The sequence below is a fragment of the Neoarius graeffei genome, chromosome 19 (genome assembly GCF_027579695.1).
Source record: "Neoarius graeffei isolate fNeoGra1 chromosome 19, fNeoGra1.pri, whole genome shotgun sequence".
Lineage (NCBI taxonomy): Eukaryota > Metazoa > Chordata > Actinopteri > Siluriformes > Ariidae > Neoarius > Neoarius graeffei.
Window position 1 is genome coordinate 19,329,340 of NC_083587.1, and position 22,589 is coordinate 19,351,928.

Below are 22,589 nucleotides of genomic sequence, written 5' to 3' on the forward strand. Positions count from 1 at the left end.
GACTGGATGCATTCTTCCTAAGGTATCGCAACACTCCGCACTCCACAACCAAGGAGACGCCATCTATGCTCTTCATGCATCGCAAGTTACGTTCTCGACTTGACCTGCTGAAGCCGAACGTCACATCAGAAGTGGAAAAGGCGCAAGAGGCACAGTGTACTTGCCGAGAGATTCATGCCAAGGCCAGGTCGTTCAAGGTCAGTGACAGTGTTAGTTCGGGATTATGGGAGAGGAGAGAAGTGGACACCGGGAGTAGTGTCAGCCAAGACTGGTCCTGTGTCATACACAGTCAACATTGGATCAGAACACTGGAGACGCCACACTGACCAGATGTTGGCCAGACACGCTGAGTTGGATGCTTCAACCAACGGAGAGACGGCATCTTCTCACGCTTCAGTAGACCTACCTGTGGTGGAGAACACAGCTCCCAAACCTGCTATGCATTATTCTTCTGAATCCGTGAGTGTGTCATCACCTCAGGTAACCTCAGAGGAAACCAACACACAACCACAAGAGACTGGTAAGCGATACCCCTCCAGAGTTATTAAACCACCAGTTCGTTACAGCCCTTAAGGCGTTAAGCATGGTGAAGACAGTTTCCTTTTGGACACTTGAAGGAGAGACTGTCAAGCTGTATTTTTGTTAGTTTAAGGAGTCATGTCTTAAGAATAAGGGCAGAATAAACCCTTGACTGACTCAGGGGTTTGGGACAGTCTACTCCCAACCTCAAGGTTAGTGTGATTTAAATGTAAAAAAAAGAAAAAAATTTTTTGTAAGGTCATGTTCATGTTAAGGGGAGAACAACAACATTTAGTGGGGAGGAGATGTGATGTATGTGCCCTGCACTGACTCCACCAATGTATGCACCCCGTACCATTAGTTGGCACTGCGCTGCCACTGTTCCAGTAATTATCTGTATGTATGAACTAATGCTTCAGTAAATGAATATAGTTCTCACCGTGAAGACATGTCTGAGTATGTCTCTAGAAAGGTTATCTAAAGGAACCCACTACATAACAGATGTGTGTTTAGTCATGTTGGAAAAGTGCACGACGACCAAGGGCACGGAGTGATGGTAGCATCTTCTCTTTCAGTATAGAGCAATACATCTGTGAATTCATGATGCCATCAATGAAATGCAGCTCCCCGACACCAGCAGCACTCATGCAGCCCCACAGAAGGACACTGCCACCACCATGTTTCAATGTAGGCACCATGCATTTTTCTTTGTATTCCTCACCTTTGCGATGCCATACAGTTTTGAAGCCATCAGTTCCAAAAACATTTATCTTGGTCTCATCACTCCAGAGTATAGAGTCCCAGTAGCCTTCATCTTTGTCAGCATGGGCCCTGGCAAGCTCTAGGCAGGCTTTTTTGTGCCTGGGCTTTAGGAGAGGCTTCTTTTGTGGACGGCATCCATGCATGCCATTCCTCTGCAGTGTACGCCGTATTGTGTCACGGGAAATAGTCACCCCAGTTTGGCTTTCTACTTCTTTAGATAACTGCAGTGAACTTGCATGCCGATTTTCTTCAACCCTTCTCATCAGAAGACGCTCCTGTCGAGGTGTTAACTTCCGTGGATGACCTGGACGTCTCTGTGAGATGGTTACAGTTCCATCCTTCTTAAATTTTTGCTACAGTATTCTGACTGATAAGTAAAGCTTTGCTGATCATCTTGTAGCCTTCACCTTTGTGGTGTAAAGAAATTATTTTCTTTGGGGAATTCTGAAGAGACAAGTTGAGCATCACTCTCCATCCAGCATCCAGTCACTAAAAGAGGTCATTGTTGAAGAATGGAAAAAGATTGATTTTGCAAAATGTCGCCAACTTGTTCATTCCATGCCTAGAAGACTTGGTGCTGTCATTAAAAATCATGGAGGCCATACAAAGTACTAGATGTAGTAGTTTTTGTTGTGGGGTGTACTCATTTTTGCACCACCCTAATTTGAGTAAAACTGAAAAATGTGTAATCTAAGTTATATTATTAACCTTACTTTCACGTTATAAGTTAAACAGATGTTATATTAAACTTTGTCTTTTCAACATTTTGGAAATTGTTTGTGTTCATTGAGATATTGTTTAAAATGTTACTTTTCAAAGGGGGTGTACTCATTTACGCCGAGCACTGTAGTTATAATAAAATACTGCACATATATAAAAGGTTCTCTGATTGGTCAGTTTCATCCTGATGGTCATGATCTCATACTGGATGACTCTGTTTATATCCAAGAAGGCTCCTTGAGCATGAAAATTATATAAATCTTATACTATGCACTTCACATTCACCAGATCTCAAAGCAATTTAACTTCTCCACTACCATCACCAAAACACAAAGGGAAGATAGTTTGCATGACCAATGTTCGTCACTCCTGTACAGTTCCAGTAAATAAATACCGAGGAGCACTGAAACTTTTCTGGTGGCTCACAGTGATCCTACACTGGAATGTGAATTTTCCTTTAACGTGTCACCCATCTCTATGTTGACTGCAGTATTGTAATGGACATTTACGTTACCCAGAACAGGGCAGGACGCTGGTTTAAAGGCCTCACACTGCAAACACTGGCCGTTGATGAAGTCAGTGTAGGAGGAGCATGGATAAGCGGTGAGGTGACAGGTGCGGTTTAGAGAGCACAGGTAGAGAAAAACAGAGCGCTGGTGGTCGCAAACAAAGTAGGACTTTCCTAAGGAGGAGAGAAGGCAAGATCATGTTTAGATGTTTTGCAAGATCTACCTTTAAATCCAGTTGTAATGTTCGTATGAACTGACCTGAGAATATAGTCTTGGGGCACCCAGGCTGGTCAAGTCCACCATTGGCGTAGAAATCGATATGACCATTAGGTCCTCTGAGGCCAAATGCTGTCAAGACAAATGCATCTGGAATGTGTTTTCACCATGGATACATCAAATCCATTACTGCTGTTGGGTACTGGTTCGATGTTTTGGAGATTTACTCATCCAACACCACGATACCGTGTGATATAAGCCGAATATGTACCTACTAGACTGCTCAAAGTCGTCAGTTACTTAGTAGCCCTGATTCTTTTATCTAAACTCTGAATAGCTCTGTAGTGCCTCTAGGTAGTTGAGGACAATAATATTTTTGAGAAATTTCAATCTGGTTTCAGAAATTAACAGGACAGAACTGGCACCCCTCAGAGTTACAAATGACATTTTAATGAATAAAGATGCTGGGAATATCTGTGTTAATTCTCCTTGATTTAAGTGCTGTGTTTGATGCAAACTCTTGCCAGAGGATCAGCCCCCCCACTGTGGGTAGCTAGCTATGTAATGGGGAGAGGTTGAAGGATATAGAAATGGAGACTGAAGGGCCTGGTTAGCACAAGGATGGGAGACTGCCTGGGAAGACCAGGTCCTGGTACGAGAGGGACCTGTTTGATGCCATCCATCATGCTGTTTTGATCAGCAGATTAAAGCAGTGGGTGGGAATATCAGGAACGGCACTGTCCTGGTTTTCCTCATGTTTTATCTATTTAACAGCACTTTTCCAGTTGCTGTTGGTTTCCTCTTCCACAGTGCTTAAATACGGAGTACCTTAAGGCTCAATTTTAGGTCCAATTGACATTAACTTCCACTGTTAGGGCTCGGTCCCACAATGCTGATAACTATAACTAACTCCAACTCTGACTATACCTCTACCTGAATTTAGTTCCAGTCTGGAGCAGTCACACCTCAACTATAATCCCCACTATAATATTGCTTGGTCCTGCCACTCAGGGAAATAAATGCATGCAACTTAGGAATAGTCATGGAAGTTTTTACCAAGTAGTAGCACATTATTCTGGGTCATACTGTACAGCTTGGACTTCAAAACAACCCATGCACACACTCCGGTGGTTGATATAATACAGATAGGTCACGGATTACGGAAATAAAATAAAGGATGCAAAATACGGAGTGGTTACGTATTTTAATACGGATGCATCACGGATGCTAATAATTTACGGATTGGTCACGAACGTTTCAGTATATTACAGATTGGTCACGGATTTCATATGGATGATGCATCACGGATTTAAAAAAAAATTAAGAAGTCTAAAACAATTAAATGTGTGGACTGCCAAAGTTCATAATTAAAATATCTTACCTGCATTTATTATTTACTATTTATATTTCACGGAAAATCACATATCCGTGAATAAAAAGATCCGTGTTTTTTATTACATTTTTTTATTTTCAGTGAATCCGTATTCTGTGACTTCACGATGCAACAAGGATCTACAAAGATGCCCGGGAAAAACAGCACATGCTCAGACAACGTCACATATAAACAATTACCTGATTGGTCAGATGTTTTAATCAGGTCGCTCCAGAAACAATCTCACTGATATGGATAAACCCAAGCCTGGGCTATAGGTATCATTATCAGTCTGGTGTGACCACCAACCACATAAACTGCGGGGGACTGATTTATTTATATAGTTATTGGTATTGTGGGACCGGGCCTTTATGCTGATGATATACAGCTCTACCTGTCTCTGGATCCAAGCAATGTGGCTAACGTACCAATTCTTCTCGCCTGTATTAATGATGTGAGAAATTGGATGCCCAATAATTTTCTTCAACTTAACACTGACAAAACATTGTACCCCACAATAGACTACAGCTCTAGTGAAGCAGGTGACCCTTAACTTAACAACCCTCCTTGAGCCAAGCTAACTAAAGTAACTATTTATTTTTATGCACTTTATTTCGAATCAACTACTTAATGTTATGGAATGAGCCAAAGCATGTGAAAAACAAAACGTGCACACTTCATAAATACTAATTAAATCAGACAAATATAAACAGAGCTAAAGAAAAATGTTACATGACACCCCGACAGGTTATCAGTATCAGCGTTGGTACCAACAAGTACCAATAAACGTTACATGCACATTAAAGATTGAGAACACAGAGAAAGAGAACTCAACCTGCAGTTTTGGTGCTTACAGTTCATATCTGTGTGTAAGATGTCTACAAACTGAGCATCGGTTGGATCCAGGCGCTCCTCTGGAGGCACACTTGCAAACATAGGGCCAGCAGGGTCCAGACCTGATCATATGGAGCAGTCAGTCATGGTTAAGGCAAGACACGCAAGAGGTAAAAAAAATTACGATTTGGTCAGGTCAGTTGTTTTTTGTATTTTTGCATAAATTGTGATAGAATGTATGCTTAAAACTGTAGAAAAATGTAAAAACTTTTGTTTAAGATGTTTCGTCCACTTTTGACCACCATATTATTTAAAATGGGAGACTTTGATGAAGCTTCTTGTGTCACATCCACACTACAGAAACACTGGATAGGTTAGAGAATTCTATTACAAGGGGAAGCCATGGCCTAATGGTTAGAGAAGCAGCTTTGGGACCAAAAGGTTGCTGGTTCAAGTCCCTGGACTAGCAAGAATGGCTGAAGTGCCTTTGAGGAAGGTACCTAACCACCAATTGTGCCCAAGGCTGCTCTTGGCATGTTGTATGTCGCTCTGGATAAGAGCTTCTGCTGTAATGTAATGTTCTATTTAAAGGATTAGCACGATTTGTTTTCGTATATCACCTGTGATTCGTCCCACTCGGCCTCCCAGCATAGCTCCTATAAACCCAGCCACATGTGCACCCAGACTCACTCCAATGAGATGGATCGAGTTGAGACACGCTCCCTCATCCTGAATGACACACACACACCCCTTACCACCACCTTGCTTACTGATTTACACATATTTGCATTATAGGTACAGGAACATCTAAAAAGGAGTACACTCCCCAAGTACAGTTCAGTTTTCATTTATCAATTTAGTAAAACACAAATATTTATTTGACATTATTTCTCAACAAAATCACCTTAAATCAAGACATACTGATCCTGGTTAATGGAAATATGACCATAGCATAAAGGTTTGGGTGAAACTTATATTACTTGCTACTAGCTACAGTGACTTGCAGAAGTATTCAATCCCAAAGTTTGAACATTCCATCAAATCCATCGGTTTAAAAAAAATGTAAAGAATGTAGTATAACAGTAATTCTGCCAAAAGGAGGCTGTCCACCAAAAGTCTGTGACTGGGTCAAAAGGGGATTAGTCAAAGAAGCACCCGAGAAGCCAAGGGCAACTCAATGAATGTGATGCTGCCACCACCATGTTTCACAGTGTGGATGGTGAAGAGTGGTGTTAGGGTTCCATGAAACGTAGAGTAGCACTTTTACAAAACCTAAAACCTATTTTTCGACAAGAATTTCTGAAGATGAAAATATTTGGAAATAAATTTTGCAAACTCTTATTACCCCACCATCTCCAATTCAATATCATGGGCTGTTTTGTTTAGATTCATGACATATAATCAAACTCAAGTCCATTTCAGTTCCAGGTTGTAACACTACAAAATTCCTAAAAGTTTAAGGGAGGGTAAATACTTATGCAACACACTGTATGCTTCAGCTAAAAAAAAAGAGCTATTGTGTAAACAGTATTTTAAATATCATGACATTTTATATATAGATTTGTTTTGGTTTTAAATAGCATTCTTTAATTGTAAACACCATCCTTGACTTTTCTATTAGTTTTAAATAAGATATAAAACAGTTTGGTGATGGTGGACTCAGACTCGTGTACTTGTCCTGTGACTCACCATCATCCTGCGTATGAAGGCGGTGATGTTGGCGGCGGTGTGGCGTGTGTTAGCCACAGCAGTGAAGTAGTTGAGGTTGGCAGCTCCACGGTTCCAGTCCACCACCAGGACGTTCATGTCAGCCTGCTCTACCAGCAGCCGTGTGATGTGGTTGATCCAGATGGGGGGCGCGCCAGTGGGCCGGTAGCCATGGATGACGAAGGTGGTAGGTCGGGTGACGTGGAACAACAGCACTTTGGTGAAGTTGTGATGAGGAAGCTCGTGGCCACAGTCCAGGTTGGCACGTGTGTACAGGAGCAGACGCACGTACAGGTTGGTTCCAATGAATGCCTCATGGAAGTCCACATCGGAAAAGTTGTCACACTCTTTGCCTTTGCCTGGTTAGAGTCGACACACTGACGTTTAATGTTTAAGTTAACTTTTTGATTCTGATTCTAGGTTTATCCTACAGTATTATTTTCATAAAATCTGTGCAGCAAAGCCGCAATCATGCATTAGTAAAGCTCTTTTTTTTAATTCTTAAAGAAAAATCCCACATTTTACTGGACATTTATTTTTCAAATGGATTTTAGTTTACTTGTAGTCATAGCAATACTTTTTGTATAACAATATAAACTACATAATAGACAAATTTAGGACCTTGATTGAAGGAAACATGAAACAATTTTTTTGATCACTGGCAACCCTGGACACAGAGTGGACAAGGAGTGTTTATTGACTCCTAAACTCCATCAGATGTTTGCAAACTATGCATTTAGGTAGGAACATTTGGTCTCTAGAGGTTAAAGAGATGGATTTAAGGTATGAATGACGTGTTAAGCCCAAGTACTAGTGTTGTTTGTCCTGGGTATGACGTAAAACTACATCCGGTGGTAAGGCTTCAGTTCAGGAGTTCTGAAGCGTTGGGGAGTGTGGAGTCACCCCTTAGTTACCATTGGTCCCAGGTCCATCCTGGCCCAGGATGGTAGTACCTGTGAGGGCCCCAACTATGGGTTAAATAGCCCCAGGGAAGTCCTCAGGAGTGGATCAGGCAGAAGAGGTGGACTCCATTGGAGCACTCGACAGCTGTGAAAGCGGAAGAAGGCTGCAGCAGATCTCCAACCCAATTGTCTGGGACTCCCAGCCATTGGATCCAGTCAGAGAGCTGTCAAGAGTCATGCTTTTGTTGGTGTGCAACGACATCCCCACGTTAAAACGAATTTCACACACAGGCATCTTCTAATCAACTTCTAATCTTTCGGCAACTGGCAACGAGTGACGGCGGCAGGACTGAGAGTCTGGAAGCCCTCAACTTGGACCTGGCCTGGAAGCAGCAGATGCATGAATAGGTCATCAAGTCCTTGGATGAAGCAGAAGGACTCTTTTGCATCTGCGACTGAGCAGCCCCATTTAGGATCCACTCTACTCACCCTGAACAGGGAGGGGGCTAGAAAAGGTGCCCTAAATATAGTCTACTTCACTGCCACCTGTCTGGATTTCCACATCCAGAGGGTCACCACTCTTGTGGACGAAAAATACAAGCATAGACGTCGCCAGACCCATTTTAGGGTAGCTCCAGCCACCCTATCTTATGGCAAAGCCACCCTATATTTTTTGCCCTTTTTTAAATTATTTATATTTTTATTTTTTTTCCAAAAAAAAAACCAAAGGCAGTAAAGCAGTGAACATGAGCCATCAAGAACGCAAGTTAATCCGAACAACAGTTTCTGCTTGCTTAATTATTGTTTAATGCAATATTATTAATATCGTTATGATTCCTCCTCATTGGCTCTGTGTCAAGCGTCACGTCGAGTGGTAGGCTAGTAGGACTTAAAAAACTACGTGGGCATTCTGCAGCAGGCGCGGTGCGGGCTTCCATTGAGTTGGGTTTGCAGAGAGTCAGAATTCTATGCTTTCATTTGCAGACACACACGGTGAGATTGTAATTTGATGTCAGTGGTTTGCATTTGCTTAACTTTACCTAGGCTATATTGAGTCTTCTGTAGAATGTTTACATGATGATTTGTGAAGCACTTGCCCTCTTCAGTTTGCGCAGGAATGCATGACACCTACCATTGTTTTTTTTCACATTTTTGTAGTTTAGCTGGTGAAGTTGCTTCAGCAAGCAATTAAATGATGAAAGCAATTTTAAAATAGAATAGAAATGGTGGGAAGTGTGTCCCCAAGATGTGATGCTCTTGAAATAATGAATTGATTGACAGCCTTAGTAGGTGCTCTGAAAAATGTTCGGCGCGCGCTGCGCGCGCACAATACCTTTTCTCCTCTGGGTGCTAAGCTACCCCTGTCTCTCAAACCTAGTGACGTCACTGAATACAAGTGATGAAATTTAACACATGGAATGTGTGAACTCTGATGGACAACACTGACTCAGACCGACCAAAGAGATGAACTGCTCTTAGCTCGCAAGCTTCAGAAATTCAACCTTGACATTGTTGCCCTGAGTGAAACCCAAAGAGCAGGAGAAGGAGCAGGGAGGATACACCTTCTGGAGAGGACTTCCCAAGGAAGAACGAAGAATCCACAGTGTCAGATTTGCAATCAAGAACTGTCTCCTCGCAAAACTGACAGAAGTCCCAGTGGGAATCAATGAACAGCTGAGGACCCTTCGTCTTCAACTCAAATCTGAACAGCATGCAACTGTGATCAGTACATACAGTTGTGTTCAAAATAATAACAGTCCAACATGACTAACCAGATCAATCACTGTTTTTGGTAGAAATTATATTACTACATGGCAAATAATTTACCAGTAGGTGTAGTGGAGTCATAGAAAACCAACAGACCCAACATTCGTGATATGCATGCTCCTGAGTCTGTGTAATTGAATAATTAAGTGAAAGGGGCGTGTTCAAAATAATAGCAGTGTGGAGTTCAATTAGGTAATTCATTCTGTGAAAAAACAGGTGTCAATCAGGTGGCCCTAATTTAAGGATAAAGCTAAAGTACATGTTGTACATGCATTTCTCTCTGAAAACCTGAGAAAAATGGGCTGTTCCAGACATTGTTCAGAAGAACAGCGTGCTTTGATTAAAACGTTGATTGGAGAGGGGAAAATGTATAAAGAAGTGCAGAAAATGCTAGGCTGCTTGGCTAAAATGATCTCCAGTGCTTTAAAACGGACAGCAAAATCAGAGAGAGACGTGGAAGAAAACGGAAGACTACCATTCAAATGGATCGAAGAATAGCCAGAATGGCAAAGACTCAGCCAATGATCAGCTCCAGGGTGATCAAAGACAGTCTGAAGTTACCTATGAGTACTGTGACAATTAGAAGACATCTGTGTGAAGCTAATCTATTGGCAAGAAGCCCCCGCAAAGTCCTACTGTTTAAAAAAAAAAAAGATGTGCTGAAGAGGATACAATTTGCCAAAGAACACATCGACTGGCCTAAAGAGAAATGGAGAAACATTTTGTGGACTGATGAAAGTAAGATTGTTCTTTTTGGGTCCAAGGGCCACAGACAGTTTGTCAGATGACCTCCAAACACTGAATTCAAGCCACAGTACACTCTGAAGACAGTGAAGCATGGTGGTGCAAGCATCATGATATGGGGACATTTCTCTTACTATGGTGTTGGCCTATTTATCACATACCAGGGATCATGGATCAGTTTGCATATCAAAATACTTGAAGAGGTCATGTTGCCTTATGCTGAAGAGGAAATGTCCTTGAAATGGGTGTTTCAACAAGGCAATGACCCCAAACACACCAGTAAGTGAGCAGCATCTTGGTTCCAGACCAACAAAATTAAAAGTTATGGAGTGGCTGGCCCAATCCCCGGACCTTAATCTGATAGAAAACTTGTGGGATGACATAAAAAATGCTGTTTCTGAGGCAAAACCAAGAAATGCAGAGAAATTGTGGAATGTTGTCAAATCATCCTGGGCTGGAATACCTTTTCACAGGTGCCAGAAGTTGGTTGACTCCATGCAACACAGATGTGAAGCAGTTCTCAGAAACCGTGGTTATACAACTAAATATTAGTTTAGTGATTCACAGGAATGCTAAATCCTAAATATTTTTTCAGTTTATACAGTAAATATTTGAGTTTGTAATGAAAAATGCAGACACTGCTATTTTTTTTGAACAGCCCAATATTCATTTTTCTTCATTTTCTGTAAAGTAATTAAAATATTGATACATTTTTCTTCATGTTTTGATGTAGAATATAATGTGCAGTGTTCCCAATGCATGAAATAAAATAAAAACTATTATAAGGATTTTGAGCTTTACTCACGTTTTTAAACACACTGCTATTATTTTGAACACGACTCTACGGTATGCTTCAATAATTGATGCAGATAATGAAGTGAAGGAAGCTTTCTATGCTGAACTGGACGCCATCCTATCTGCAATTCACCCATCTAACAAGATCATCCTTCTTGGTGACTTCAATGGCCAGGGTAGGGATAGCCCACCAACCTTGGAGCAGAACCATTGGGAAAAATGGAATCGGCGAATGCAATGCCAACGGCATCCTGCTTCTCACAAAATACACTGAACACGACCTGATCATAATGAACACAATCTTTCGACAGAAGCAGAAGTTCAAGGTCTCCCGGCAACATTCTTGCTCAAAGCTCTGGCACCTGCTTGATTACCTCATCGTTCAATCTTGCAACCGGAAAGATGTTCTCTCCACCAAAATGCTTATTGGCGCAGATGGTTGCTGGGCAGACCACTGCCTTATTTGTTCCAAAATTAGGCTCAACATTCGGCCTAAAAGGAGACCTGGACACTGCAAGCCCGCCAAAAGGTTTAACATCTCCAAACTTCATGATCCAGCTACAAAAGCAGAGTTCCAGAAACACCTCGTAAAATAACTCCCAAATGAAGTACTCCATCTCAGTCCCCAGCCACTGGGAAGAACTGAAGACAGTGATCATGACAGCCTGTCAACAAGCTATCAAAAGACAAAACACCAAGACTAGTTGATGAGAACAACAAAGTCCTGAAACAACTTGTGGACCAAAAGCAGAAAACTTTCCTCAAGCTTCAAAAAGACCCAAACTCAAGGGAGAAGAAACGTCGACACCAGGAAAACAAAGCGACTCTGCTGAGAGAAACCCACAAACTGAAACATCAATGGTGGGTCAACAAAGCGGCCGAGACCCAAGCACTTGCTGATAAAAATGATACCAGAGGTTTCTTCAATGCCACCAAAGCCATCTTCAGTCCCTCTAGCCAAGGACAAGTGCCTCAACAAAGCAAAGATGGTTTGACACTGCTGAAGATCAAAGATGACATCAGGGCAATGTGGAAGGAACACTTTGAAGAACTTCCGAACACCAATCTGGCCATCAATGAAGACATGCTCAGCCAACTGCCTAGTCAAAACGCCATTGATGATCTTAGCTGGATCCTTAGCCTCGAGGAGACTTGCTCTGCCATCAAAGCGCTAAACAACAATAAAGCACCCGACATCGACAATATCCCTGCCAAGGTCTTCAAAGAAGGAGGGCCTCTGCTTCAGCAGCAGCTACACCAGCTCATCATCAAGATTTGGATCTAAGAGCACATCCTGACCGACTTGAAAGATGCAATGATTGTCACCATTCTATAAGCAAAAAGGAAACAAGTCAGACTGTATAAACTACCGTGGGGTCTCCTTGCTGTCCGTCACAGAAAAAGTCCTAGCCTGCATCACCAAGAATCGTCTCGAGCCATTCACAGAAACCATCCTACTGGAGACCCAAAGCGGCTTCCGGCCATCAAGGGGAACAACAGACATGATCTTCACTGTCTGCCAAGTGCAGGAAAAGTGATGCGAACAACACCAACCACTATATCTGGCCTTTATGTACCTCACCAAGGCTTTTGACAGTGTATCACATCTCCTCCTGTGGAAAATCCTGGTCAAAGTTGGTGGTCCTGAAAAATTCATCAAGGTCCTGAAACTTCTACATAATGACATATCCGCCACGGTTCTAGTGAACGGCTCAAAGACTGAAGCCTTCAAGATTAAATCTGGAGTGAAATAGGGCTGCATCATCACCCCAATGCTGTTCATTATCTTTGTTGCCACCATCATGCACCTGGTCAAAGGGAAATTACCACCCAGAATCAACAGTTTACAGAACCAGTAGGGAACTCTTCAACCTGAGTCGGTTGAGGTCCAAAAACAAAACAAAACAAACCACCACCTCCCTCCTGGACTTCCAGTACGCCGATAATAGCGTGGCATCCTACACAGAGGACACAATTCAAGAGATTCTTGAAACCTTCAACAAAGCCTATAACAAGCTTGGTCTTCACATCAACTGGAAGAAAATTCAAATCTTGTACCAACCACCTCCTCTCAAGACCCACCCGAAAGCCCCTGCAGTGACACTAAATGGACAGGTCTTGGAAAACGTGAGCCACTTTCCATACCTGGGCAGCTGCGTGTCACCAAGCGCCAACATCGATGACGAAATACAACATCGTCTCAAACATGCAGGAACTGCCTTCAGCCGGCTTCGCTCTTGTGTCTTTCAAAACAGAGACCTCCGCAGCGAGTTGAAAATCCTCATGTACAAGGCTATAGTTATTCCAACTCTCCTGTACAGATCCGAGAGTTGGATAACATACTGCTGCCACCTGAAGTCACTCGAATGATTCCATCAACGCTGCCTGAGGAACATCCTGAATATCAGTTGGGAAGAATACCACACCAACATCAGCGTCCTGACTGAAATGAAACAGAGCATCAAATCCATAATCATCAAGAACCAGCTGCGATGGGTGGGTGTCATCAGGATGGAGGACAATAGACTCCCCAAACAGGTTCTCTACTCACAACTGAGCAAAGGAAAGTGGACCAGGGAGGACAGAAAAAGCTGTATAAAGATCTTCTGAAATCAAATCTGAAGAGCTGCAACATTGACTGGGAGACCTGGGAAGAGCAAGCCAAAGATCGTACTAACTGGAGAGTGCTGATGTATGAAGAAACGGAAAGATTTGAGAAGACACGGATGAGCAACATTGAGGAGAACAGAAGAAAGCGGAAGGAGCGACAGAGACCCCAAGCGCCCAAAACTCCCCACCACAACCACGTCTGCCAGAAGCTGTACACAACTAGACTGGGGCTCTTCATCCATCTCAGACTCCACCAAGCCACTACCGATTAGGAGACCATCATCCTCAAATTTCGAGGGGTAGCCACTACTAACTAGTGTTGTAGTCAAGACCACCAAAACCAAGACCAAGTCATGACCAAGACCAAGGCAGGTCGAGACCGAGTCAAGACCAGGACCAGACCATTTTTATATTTGATGATTTTATATCACTACGTATCTGCCATTATGTTTTGGCTGTTTTCTTAGTCTCGGTTTCATTTACCGCTTTGCAAGTTATTTTATATCCCCCTGCTGTTGTAGTATGGTACGCGTACTGTTTATAGACCCCTTGTGCATGACGTCACGCATCACGTGATAATTACAGCTGGGGTCAGACAGACACCATCTTTCATGCAAACAAGGCTTAATCTGTCTTCAACATGGTTAATTTCTGCGCCGTTTTTGCTTGTTCAAATAGAGAAATAGATAAAAGGCATTACCGTCTCCCTGCTATCAAGAAAAATGTTAACAAATAGAAGCAAATGCTTCAAGAACGAGGAAATGAGTGGTTAAAGAATATGACAAGAGGAGCTCAGCCTGAAAACTGCAGAGAAATTCACAATTGTATTTAAAATGGTGGTGTAGTGGTTAGCGCTGTCACCTTATAGCAAGGTCTGGGTTCGAGCCCCGTGGCTGGTGAGGGCCTTTCTGTGTGGAGTTTGCATGTTGTCCGCATGGGTTTCCTCCGGGTGCTCTGGTTTCCCCCACAGTCCAAAGACATGCAGGTTAGGTTAACTGGTGACTCTAAAGTGAGTGTGAATGGTTGTCTGTGTCTATGTGTCAGCCCTGTGATGACCTGGCGACTTGTCCAGGGTGTACCCCGCCTTTCGCCTGTAGTCAGCTGAGATAGGCTCCAGCTTGCCTGTGACCCTGTAGAACAGGATAAAGCGGCTACAGATAATGAGATGAGAAAGTCGGAAGTGAGCATGGAAGCGTTTGCTTAAGAATCTCAGTTTTTTTTTTCTGCTCGCATTCAAATTAGCTCCTTCATGAAAGTGTTTGATTTTCTTACAGGTGAAGCCGCTTCCTCATTCGACATGGAAAACCCAGATTGGTTTCAAACAACTCAGGCATAAAAAAACAAACAAAAAACTCAACAAGAAGCGACATGCGCAATATAATCCTAAAAGAACAGAACAGATTAAGAGCAGAGAGAGCTGGAGCTTTGTTTCTGTTATCAGAGGAACACAGTCCTGTGCAAAATGTCTCCATGGAGTCAGAATGTAGTAATGAACCTATAGTTCACGAGAGTTCTACACAAACACACTAAACTTAGGACAGCTGCATGCATGTGAAATGGAAATAAATCGACTAAGGCAGGAAAAACTATTTTGGATCAAATTGTTATTGTCACACTTATCAACCTGTGTGACTCAGTTGTGCCTTTTGAATAGAGAATAAATGAAAAGGGAACTGAACATTAACTGTTTATTGAAATTATTATTACAAGGGTGATTATAGTTACTATATAACTACAGCTACAACTGAAATGTGCTGATTCTGTTAGTGTTTATAATTATTGTACTATCCACTATTAGATAAAATTAAAATAAAATCTTACAACATTGTTTGAAAGTCTAGAGCAACATATTTTTTTACAAATAACACTTCAGATATTGTTTTAACAATAAATCACTGTATAAATGATGAGAGCAAATAGCTTTGTAATTAGATGTCCGTGGATTTGAGACATGGAGGGGCAGTAATACCATCCAGCCTACAGTTCAGGTCAGAGTCCTTCAAGAGTACATGCTTTGGCTTTTGCAGCACTGTCCCCAAAAGCTGATGTCGGGAAAAAGTCTTTACACAAAGGTTTTCTTGCTTTTGTAGTTTTTTTTTAAACTCTTCTTCTGTGTCAATACTCGGGGGGGGGGGGGGGGGGGGGTATATTCCAACATGTACAGTAGCTAATGCTAGGCCACAAATCTACACGGTCACTCCAGTCATTTTGAGGAATTTTGTATGGATCAGAACCGCTAATAAACTAATTTTTGCGTATATCTATCCTCTGCTTCTTTCTGACTAAGATTATCCAAGTAATCCGGTAGTAAAGCTTTTCTAGCTGTAGTTTTTTTTCAGACAACAGCAACAGATGCTGGACATCTCCGCTTGGCTTCAGTATGTAAACAAAGTTCGCTTGTCCCCAAAGCAGAGGGTAGTGAGGTAAATCTGAAGTCAGTGCAGCTATTGTAAGAGCGGTATCTATCGGAAATGACTGGTCATTGCCGAATATTTCAATGATTATTTTTGACCAATCAGAACTTCAACTGTATTCAGTCTGTGCTGTACAAGATGGCAACGAAGAAGCCAAAGCAGCAAACTCTGTTCAGCTTTCAGTTTGAGCTAAAAAAAACCAGTCTGATAACAAGAAACAAGAACAAGGAAAAGAACGGGAAAGTCAGTCCGAAAATAAAATGATCTATGAAGCTAACAAGAGAAAGAGACAGTTTCAACAAAGTTGGCTCGAGGAATTCAGGGGACTCGCCTACACTATGGAAGACGGGATGATCTGCGAGTATTGCACTCAATATGGAGGTGGTTCATCTGTCTTTATATCTGGCTGCAAAACTTTTAGAAAAGGATGTCTTCAGAGTCATTGGGATTCATCTTATGGCTGCAAATGCTGCTGCCTGTGCTGAATGGGGACAACAGGGGCCAATTGATGTTATTGTTTGTAAAATGGCCGAAAAAAAAAATGAAATCCTAAAGGAAAAGTTTAATACTGCATACTTTGTTATGCACTTTGGAATGCCATTCGCTTCTTTTCCACGTCTTCTTGAACTCCAGGCTAAGAATGGCTCCGATTTGAAGCGGCTTCTGAGCTACACAAGTGATAAAGCCTGTTCCAGGTCAGTTTTGGAAGTTTTAGGTGGTCTCTGTATTGTTACTATCCAAATTTTAAATACTTTTTCAATAATGATTCATGAATTTTCTCATCTCATCTCATTATCTCTAGCCGCTTTATCCTGTTCTACAGGGTTGCAGGCAAGCTGGAGCCTATCCCAGCTGACTACGGGCGAAAGGCGGGGTACACCCTGGACAAGTCGCCAGGTCATCACAGGGCTGACACATAGACACAGACAACCATTCACACTCACATTCACACCTACGCTCAATTTAGAGTCACCAGTTAACCTAACCTGCATGTCTTTGGACTGTGGGGGAAACCGGAGCACCCTTCGTGAATTTTGCTTGGCAATATAAAAAAAACACTAATAGTATTCAAAATTGTGCAATTTAATAGTGAAGATAATATGATATCACATTTATCAAATTTACCAAACAAGTTCTGAATTATTTTTTGTTGTTACAGGACAATTTTTGGAAAAGCTTGGAATTAATTTGAATTTTATAGATTTACAATGGGTCCATGAAAACACTGATTCATGCCCGTTTTAAAAATTGATATTTTTCAGGTTCTCAAAGTATATTGTAGAGGCCATAAGACAGCCAGTTTTAGAATCCGTTGCAGCTGCAGATGTTCTGCCCATAATATTTGATGGGGCCATAGATTGCAGTGCTTCTGAATTAGAAATTGTGTACTGCAGGTATGTCACTGCCATATACGGCGAACTAGAAAATGTAATGCATAGTTTCAACATTCTAATGTGTTATTCGGAAAAGAGTAATACTCAGGTACTTTCAGTTTTGGTACCAAAGGATTTTTTTTTTTTTGGTTGGCCAATCATTAACATGTAATCAAGAACCATGTACCTTCCCATAAAAAGTGATTATTCATGACATTAAATAAAATCAAAACTGCATAACAACTAAGTTTTACAGTTTATGGCATATTCCAGAATTTGCTTGTAGGTTTGTGGAGAATGGCCAAGTGAGAGATGTGCTGGCCAGTTTAGAAGATATTGAGCATGCACAAGCCGATGGAGTTTTTGGTGCACTAGACAGATCCATGAGAAATTTTGCAGGTGAAGTTTTAAAACAAAATTGCCTTTTGGAATAGCATCTTCCACATTAACATGTAGATAGATAATTAAAAGTTAGTCAGTTTGGCCAATTTCTTCCAGTATTTCTCTTTGCAAATTGAGTGACACTCTGTAATGGATAGTTATTTCAGAAGTTATTACCGCGAATCACAAGTCATTGTATTTCAATTTGGAGATCAGTTAATGACATCCAAGAATCATTGTCATTTTTTAAAACTTCACTTTTGTTTTTGCCAGGCAGTGATTGGTTGAACAGACTAGGTGGTGCTGGGTGTGATTGTGCTTCTGTGAATCTAGGGGCCAACAGCATTGCCACTTGCCTTCAAGCAAATCATCAATACATTATCCCTTTTCACTGTGTTGCTCACAGACTTCTGCCATGTACACACGTAGCCGGGTATTTTTAAAACCAAACATTTTCCCCCCCTCCGTTTATAAAAATGTTTTATCCACACCACCTCGTCTTCGAAAAAAATCCCTTCCACACATAACCGAACATCTGCGTTTTCAATCACATTCATAAGCATTCCAAACCTGTAGATGGCATTATTTCCCCAAATCCTACCCCCTAATCACATCGCCTGTGCTCTTGGAGCAGTAGTTGGGCTTCTAAAATTAAACATGTAAATAGCACCTGCACAATAATTAACGCTTTCAAGGCACTACTCCGATCCATTACTCTTTAGCTAGCCGCACACTACACTGATTTTCAGCGTACCGAGCCAACTGAAGTCGCGAGTCAGGCGTAAAGACTAGTTTTCGATGGTACCGACTCGTCTCACAGCCGATTCGAAAAACTAATCGGGAGCCAGACTGATTGGCGAGATTCACTAGCAATAGCCAATCATATCTTTCGCATATAACACGTGACATCATTAAACACAATTTCTAGCGCGAGAAATACGTGTTGGTAGCACCTAATGCAGGTATATACTGTAATTCCATAGACTGAAGCTTTATCCATAGACACAGTGGGCTGGAAAGCCACTCTGCTCAAGTTGTGTGGCTGAATTCCAAATCGCTTTAACTCCCCTATATAAGTGCACTATTTAAGGTTGGGAATAATAGCTCATGCAGCCTAGATAGTGCGCTACATATTCCGTGTTGTGTCATTTGTAATTCAGCCTGTAGCATCTTCAAGTGTTGGATTTAACAGTAACTATATCCAATAGCCAATCACAAAGCTATTAAGTTGTCACGTGTCACTTCAATCGCGACTGCACTTGTCAACAGTCGGGGGATATGTGCGTGCCCTGTTGGGAGTCGGCTCTGAAATGGGTCGGTTCGGTACCGCGTGGATCGCTGTGGTGTGCGGCTAGCTTAAGTCCATGCTTAATCTGGCTTCTGCAGTAAACAAAGGTTGCACGTTTGACGTCAGGGCAGATTTGTTGTCATTTTTTTGGCGCAGATTGTGACGTTCTAAAACGCAAAACTCCGGTTATCTCTGTCTACACGAAAAGGCATACACGGAGTTTTCAAAAATCTTCACTTTGCCCGGAGTTTTTTTAAATATTCATTTTTGATGTGTTTTCATGTGGATGACAGGCCAAAACGTAGAAAAATATCTTCGATTTAGCAGATACCCGGCTACGTGTGGACGGGGTCTTCAGCTGGCTGTTATGAGTGCTGTCAAAGACAACCAAAACATGACCACAGTTAATGACATACTCAAAAAACTCCACAAACACTATCACTACTCTCCAAAAGCTCTTAGGGAGTTGAAACCCATAGCGGAGACCATGGAGGAGAAAATTATTAAACCTACAAGACTGTCAGGAACCAGGTGGCTCCCCCATATCAGAAAGGCTACTGATGCTTTGATGGCCAGCTATACAGTAATTGTTACTCATTTTAACATGTTTCACAGGCAGGCCCAGGGCAGGCAACCCCTGAAGTCCGAAGCAGAGCTCAGCTTGTAGTAGACAAGCTGAAAGATTTCTGGGTATTGCGCTTTATTTTCTTCATGAAAGATGTTCTTGATGATGTTGCCAGGCTCAGCCTGTCATTTCAGCAAGAGGAAATGACTTGTGTTGACTTTCTTGATCCATAGGAGACTGCAGCTCTTGAACTGACACAGCTGGCAACAACACCTGGGCCACAGTATACAGAATTTCTGGCCCAGGTCACTACTGTACCACAAAGCATAAAGATGTTGTTCTCACACATGTGAAAGAAAGCTCAGATTACACAGATTTAGAAGGGGTGTGTTAAGTGATTAGAAATCATATCATTGCATGGCTAGACAACAATCAGAATGCCGTTACAAGAGTTCTGCAAGCAGGCAGGATTTTTGACACCAATGAGTGGCCAGGCGACAGGGATGCTCTAATCACTTATGGGAATGATAGCCTAGCATTTGTGTGTGACCATTTTGCTGAACTCCTAACAAGTTTGGGAATGAATGACCCTGCTGCCACGCGTCATGAATGGACTAGGATGAAAGCCGTTCTTGGAGCCAGGCTACACCAACACCCCAGACCAAAAGTGAATGGACTTTTTCTGACTCACCCTGTTCCTCTGGTGCATATTTTGAAGTTGGTGCAGATAGTTTTGACAATACCAGTTTCCGGTGCTATTTGTGAGTGTGGCTTTTCAGCTGTGAAGCGCATAAAAAGTGACCGGTGTTCATCCTTGACAACTGCACAGATGAACAATCTTCTGATTGCCTCTATGTAGGGTCCATCACTGGAAGCATACAATGCTGAAAGAGCTGTACAACTCTGGTGGAATGGTGGCCAGAGGCAATGGCGCCCTATATTTGCTCCACCACAGGCAATGGAGGAACACAATGATGCTGCTGCAGAGGATAGACTGCTTGATTTTCTCATTCAAAATGATGCATGTGACATTGTTTAATCTGATGGTGCTTCATCAGTTTTGGCTGCTTATCAGACATTTTGAATTCTTACTGGTCTTAGCTGTCTTGCCTAGTTGAAACCCCCCCCGTTTACCTTTTTAGATGGTTTGATAGTCCAGTTAGTCATTCTGGGAATACTCAGGTCAATCGGTTTTGTTGATTAAACAGATAAAAGTACATGTTTTGTGTTTCAATAACCAAACTTCAACTCAATGTGTGATCATTTTATGTTGCAATTCACAACTATTCTATGGTTTTCCTAAAGGAAAAAAAAAAAGTAGTACTCGCAAAATAGGGGGGCAAGTGGAAATTAACCCCCACTTCCCTCCAGGGCAAGTGGGTTTAAAAGTTAATGTCAAGCCCTGCATGTCTGAGACCAAGACAAGACTGAGTAAAAATGCAGCCGATTCCAAAACGAGACCTTCAAACAGTGGTCTTGAGACTGGTCTCGAATACTACAACACTACCATGTACACAAATCTCTGCACACAGAATCTATGGTGATTCAACTAAAGTTAGTTTAGCAAGGACTGTCATGACATAAACGTGCAAAATCCAGCCCTTTATCAAAATCCAGTTTTTTTTAAATCGCTGCCATTTGATCACCACATCATTCTCCTTGATACTGTTTTGAAAGGAATGTGCAATGTTAATGCTAAGGTGCTGTGATGCAAACCTCAGTCTTTTGACATGCTCTAAGCTCTGTAATTAGCATTCATGTAAGAGGTACAATTGGATCACGGTGCTATAAAAAGCAGATTATCTTCTCTCTCTCTCTCTCTCTCTCCCCATGCTGACCTCAGCCCCTCCCGCCTGACCTCTGAGAAGTGTAAGGTGATTACAGCGGGTAGTAATGTCATGTTCAACTAAAGAATTTCTGGCCCTGATTTGGAAGAACCAAACAAAACACTACCTAAACTCAGAAAGAGGTTTTCCACACCAACTTCAGCATATGTGACATCATATCAGCATGGCTGCACACAAGCACTATTTCTTCACTTTGAAATGAGATTCTCGTCATATATGCTTTTAAAATCAATCAATCGCCATCCAGTCAGGAAGAAGTTCATAATACTGATCCTATAGTTTACTGCTTTGAGAAGGTAAAATGTCATGAACTTTAAAGTTCACATTCGCTCTTATCAATAATGTTAACTGGTTAGCTAGTTACTGGTTCACAAACAACAAGCTTGTAGGAGTGAAGGATAGGAGTACAGTCTGCTCTTCACCCCTTCTTCCTGACTGCATTAACCCTTTGAAACGACATTAGAACTCAATCTGAAGTGCAGGATTTGCCATTTATTTTCATACCATTTCCTTTAAAAGCATTTAAAACTGAAGACAGCTCATAAACTGGGTCTTTTAATACTGTCTTACAGTCTTCTGGGATTGGATGTAAATTTTTTATTTTTATTTATTTATTTTACTCTAACAGTGATCAAGTTGCATATTTTATTAAAAAAAAAATCAAATAAAAAAGTACTATGATTTCATCCGGTCTTTAAAAAATACCATTATTTTTTAAATGAACCATGTACTGAACTACCACAACAAAAGTACATATAGTTTGGTACTTATCACTCCTGAAAACTGAACCTCAAGATGGAGCATAAATTCATTTGGAAAGTTGGGAAACCACGAAGGAAAGTCTTCTGATCAAGAAACTACATCAGACGTACTAAACTAACCAATGAGGTTACCAAGTAATCTTATCTCTCACCTCTGCCAAGCAAGAAGAAGCCCACGAGAACCATAAACCGTGAAAGATCCATTGTTACTGGGCAAAACGTTGAAAAGAATGACACTGCAATGAGCTGAACGTGTCTAAGACGCAACATGAGGGATCATAGTAAAGCACAGGTTGGAAGGTTGGAGTTGAGGGGAGGGATAAAGCTGGATGGAGGAATTGAGAGCTTTCATAATTCTCAGGTGCTGCTTGGGTGGTTACTCAATATGACGACATCTTTCTACCTTTCTTTTTATAAAACACAAAAAACTATGTATTTTCTATCAAATATAGGTCTAGCCTGGCGTTTCCTCCAATATATCTCTTCCTACATCTTGTTCACTG

General features: G+C 41.7%; 1 protein-coding gene across 1 annotated transcript in view; it reads right to left on the reverse strand.

The window, feature by feature from the left end:
• lipib (lipase, member Ib) overlaps positions 1-22,356 on the reverse strand; it is a 30,714-nt gene extending 8,358 nt beyond the window's left edge. Inside the window, exons 1-7 of the mRNA XM_060900834.1 lie at positions 22,239-22,356; positions 21,297-21,402; positions 6,622-7,000; positions 5,553-5,661; positions 4,953-5,054; positions 2,769-2,858; positions 2,516-2,683 (exon numbers count right to left, since the gene is read on the reverse strand). Of these exons, the coding sequence (XP_060756817.1) occupies positions 2,516-2,683; positions 2,769-2,858; positions 4,953-5,054; positions 5,553-5,661; positions 6,622-7,000; positions 21,297-21,402; positions 22,239-22,356 (1,072 nt within the window). The remainder of the gene's footprint in view (positions 1-2,515; positions 2,684-2,768; positions 2,859-4,952; positions 5,055-5,552; positions 5,662-6,621; positions 7,001-21,296; positions 21,403-22,238) is intronic.
• Positions 22,357-22,589: the final 233 nt, after the last annotated feature.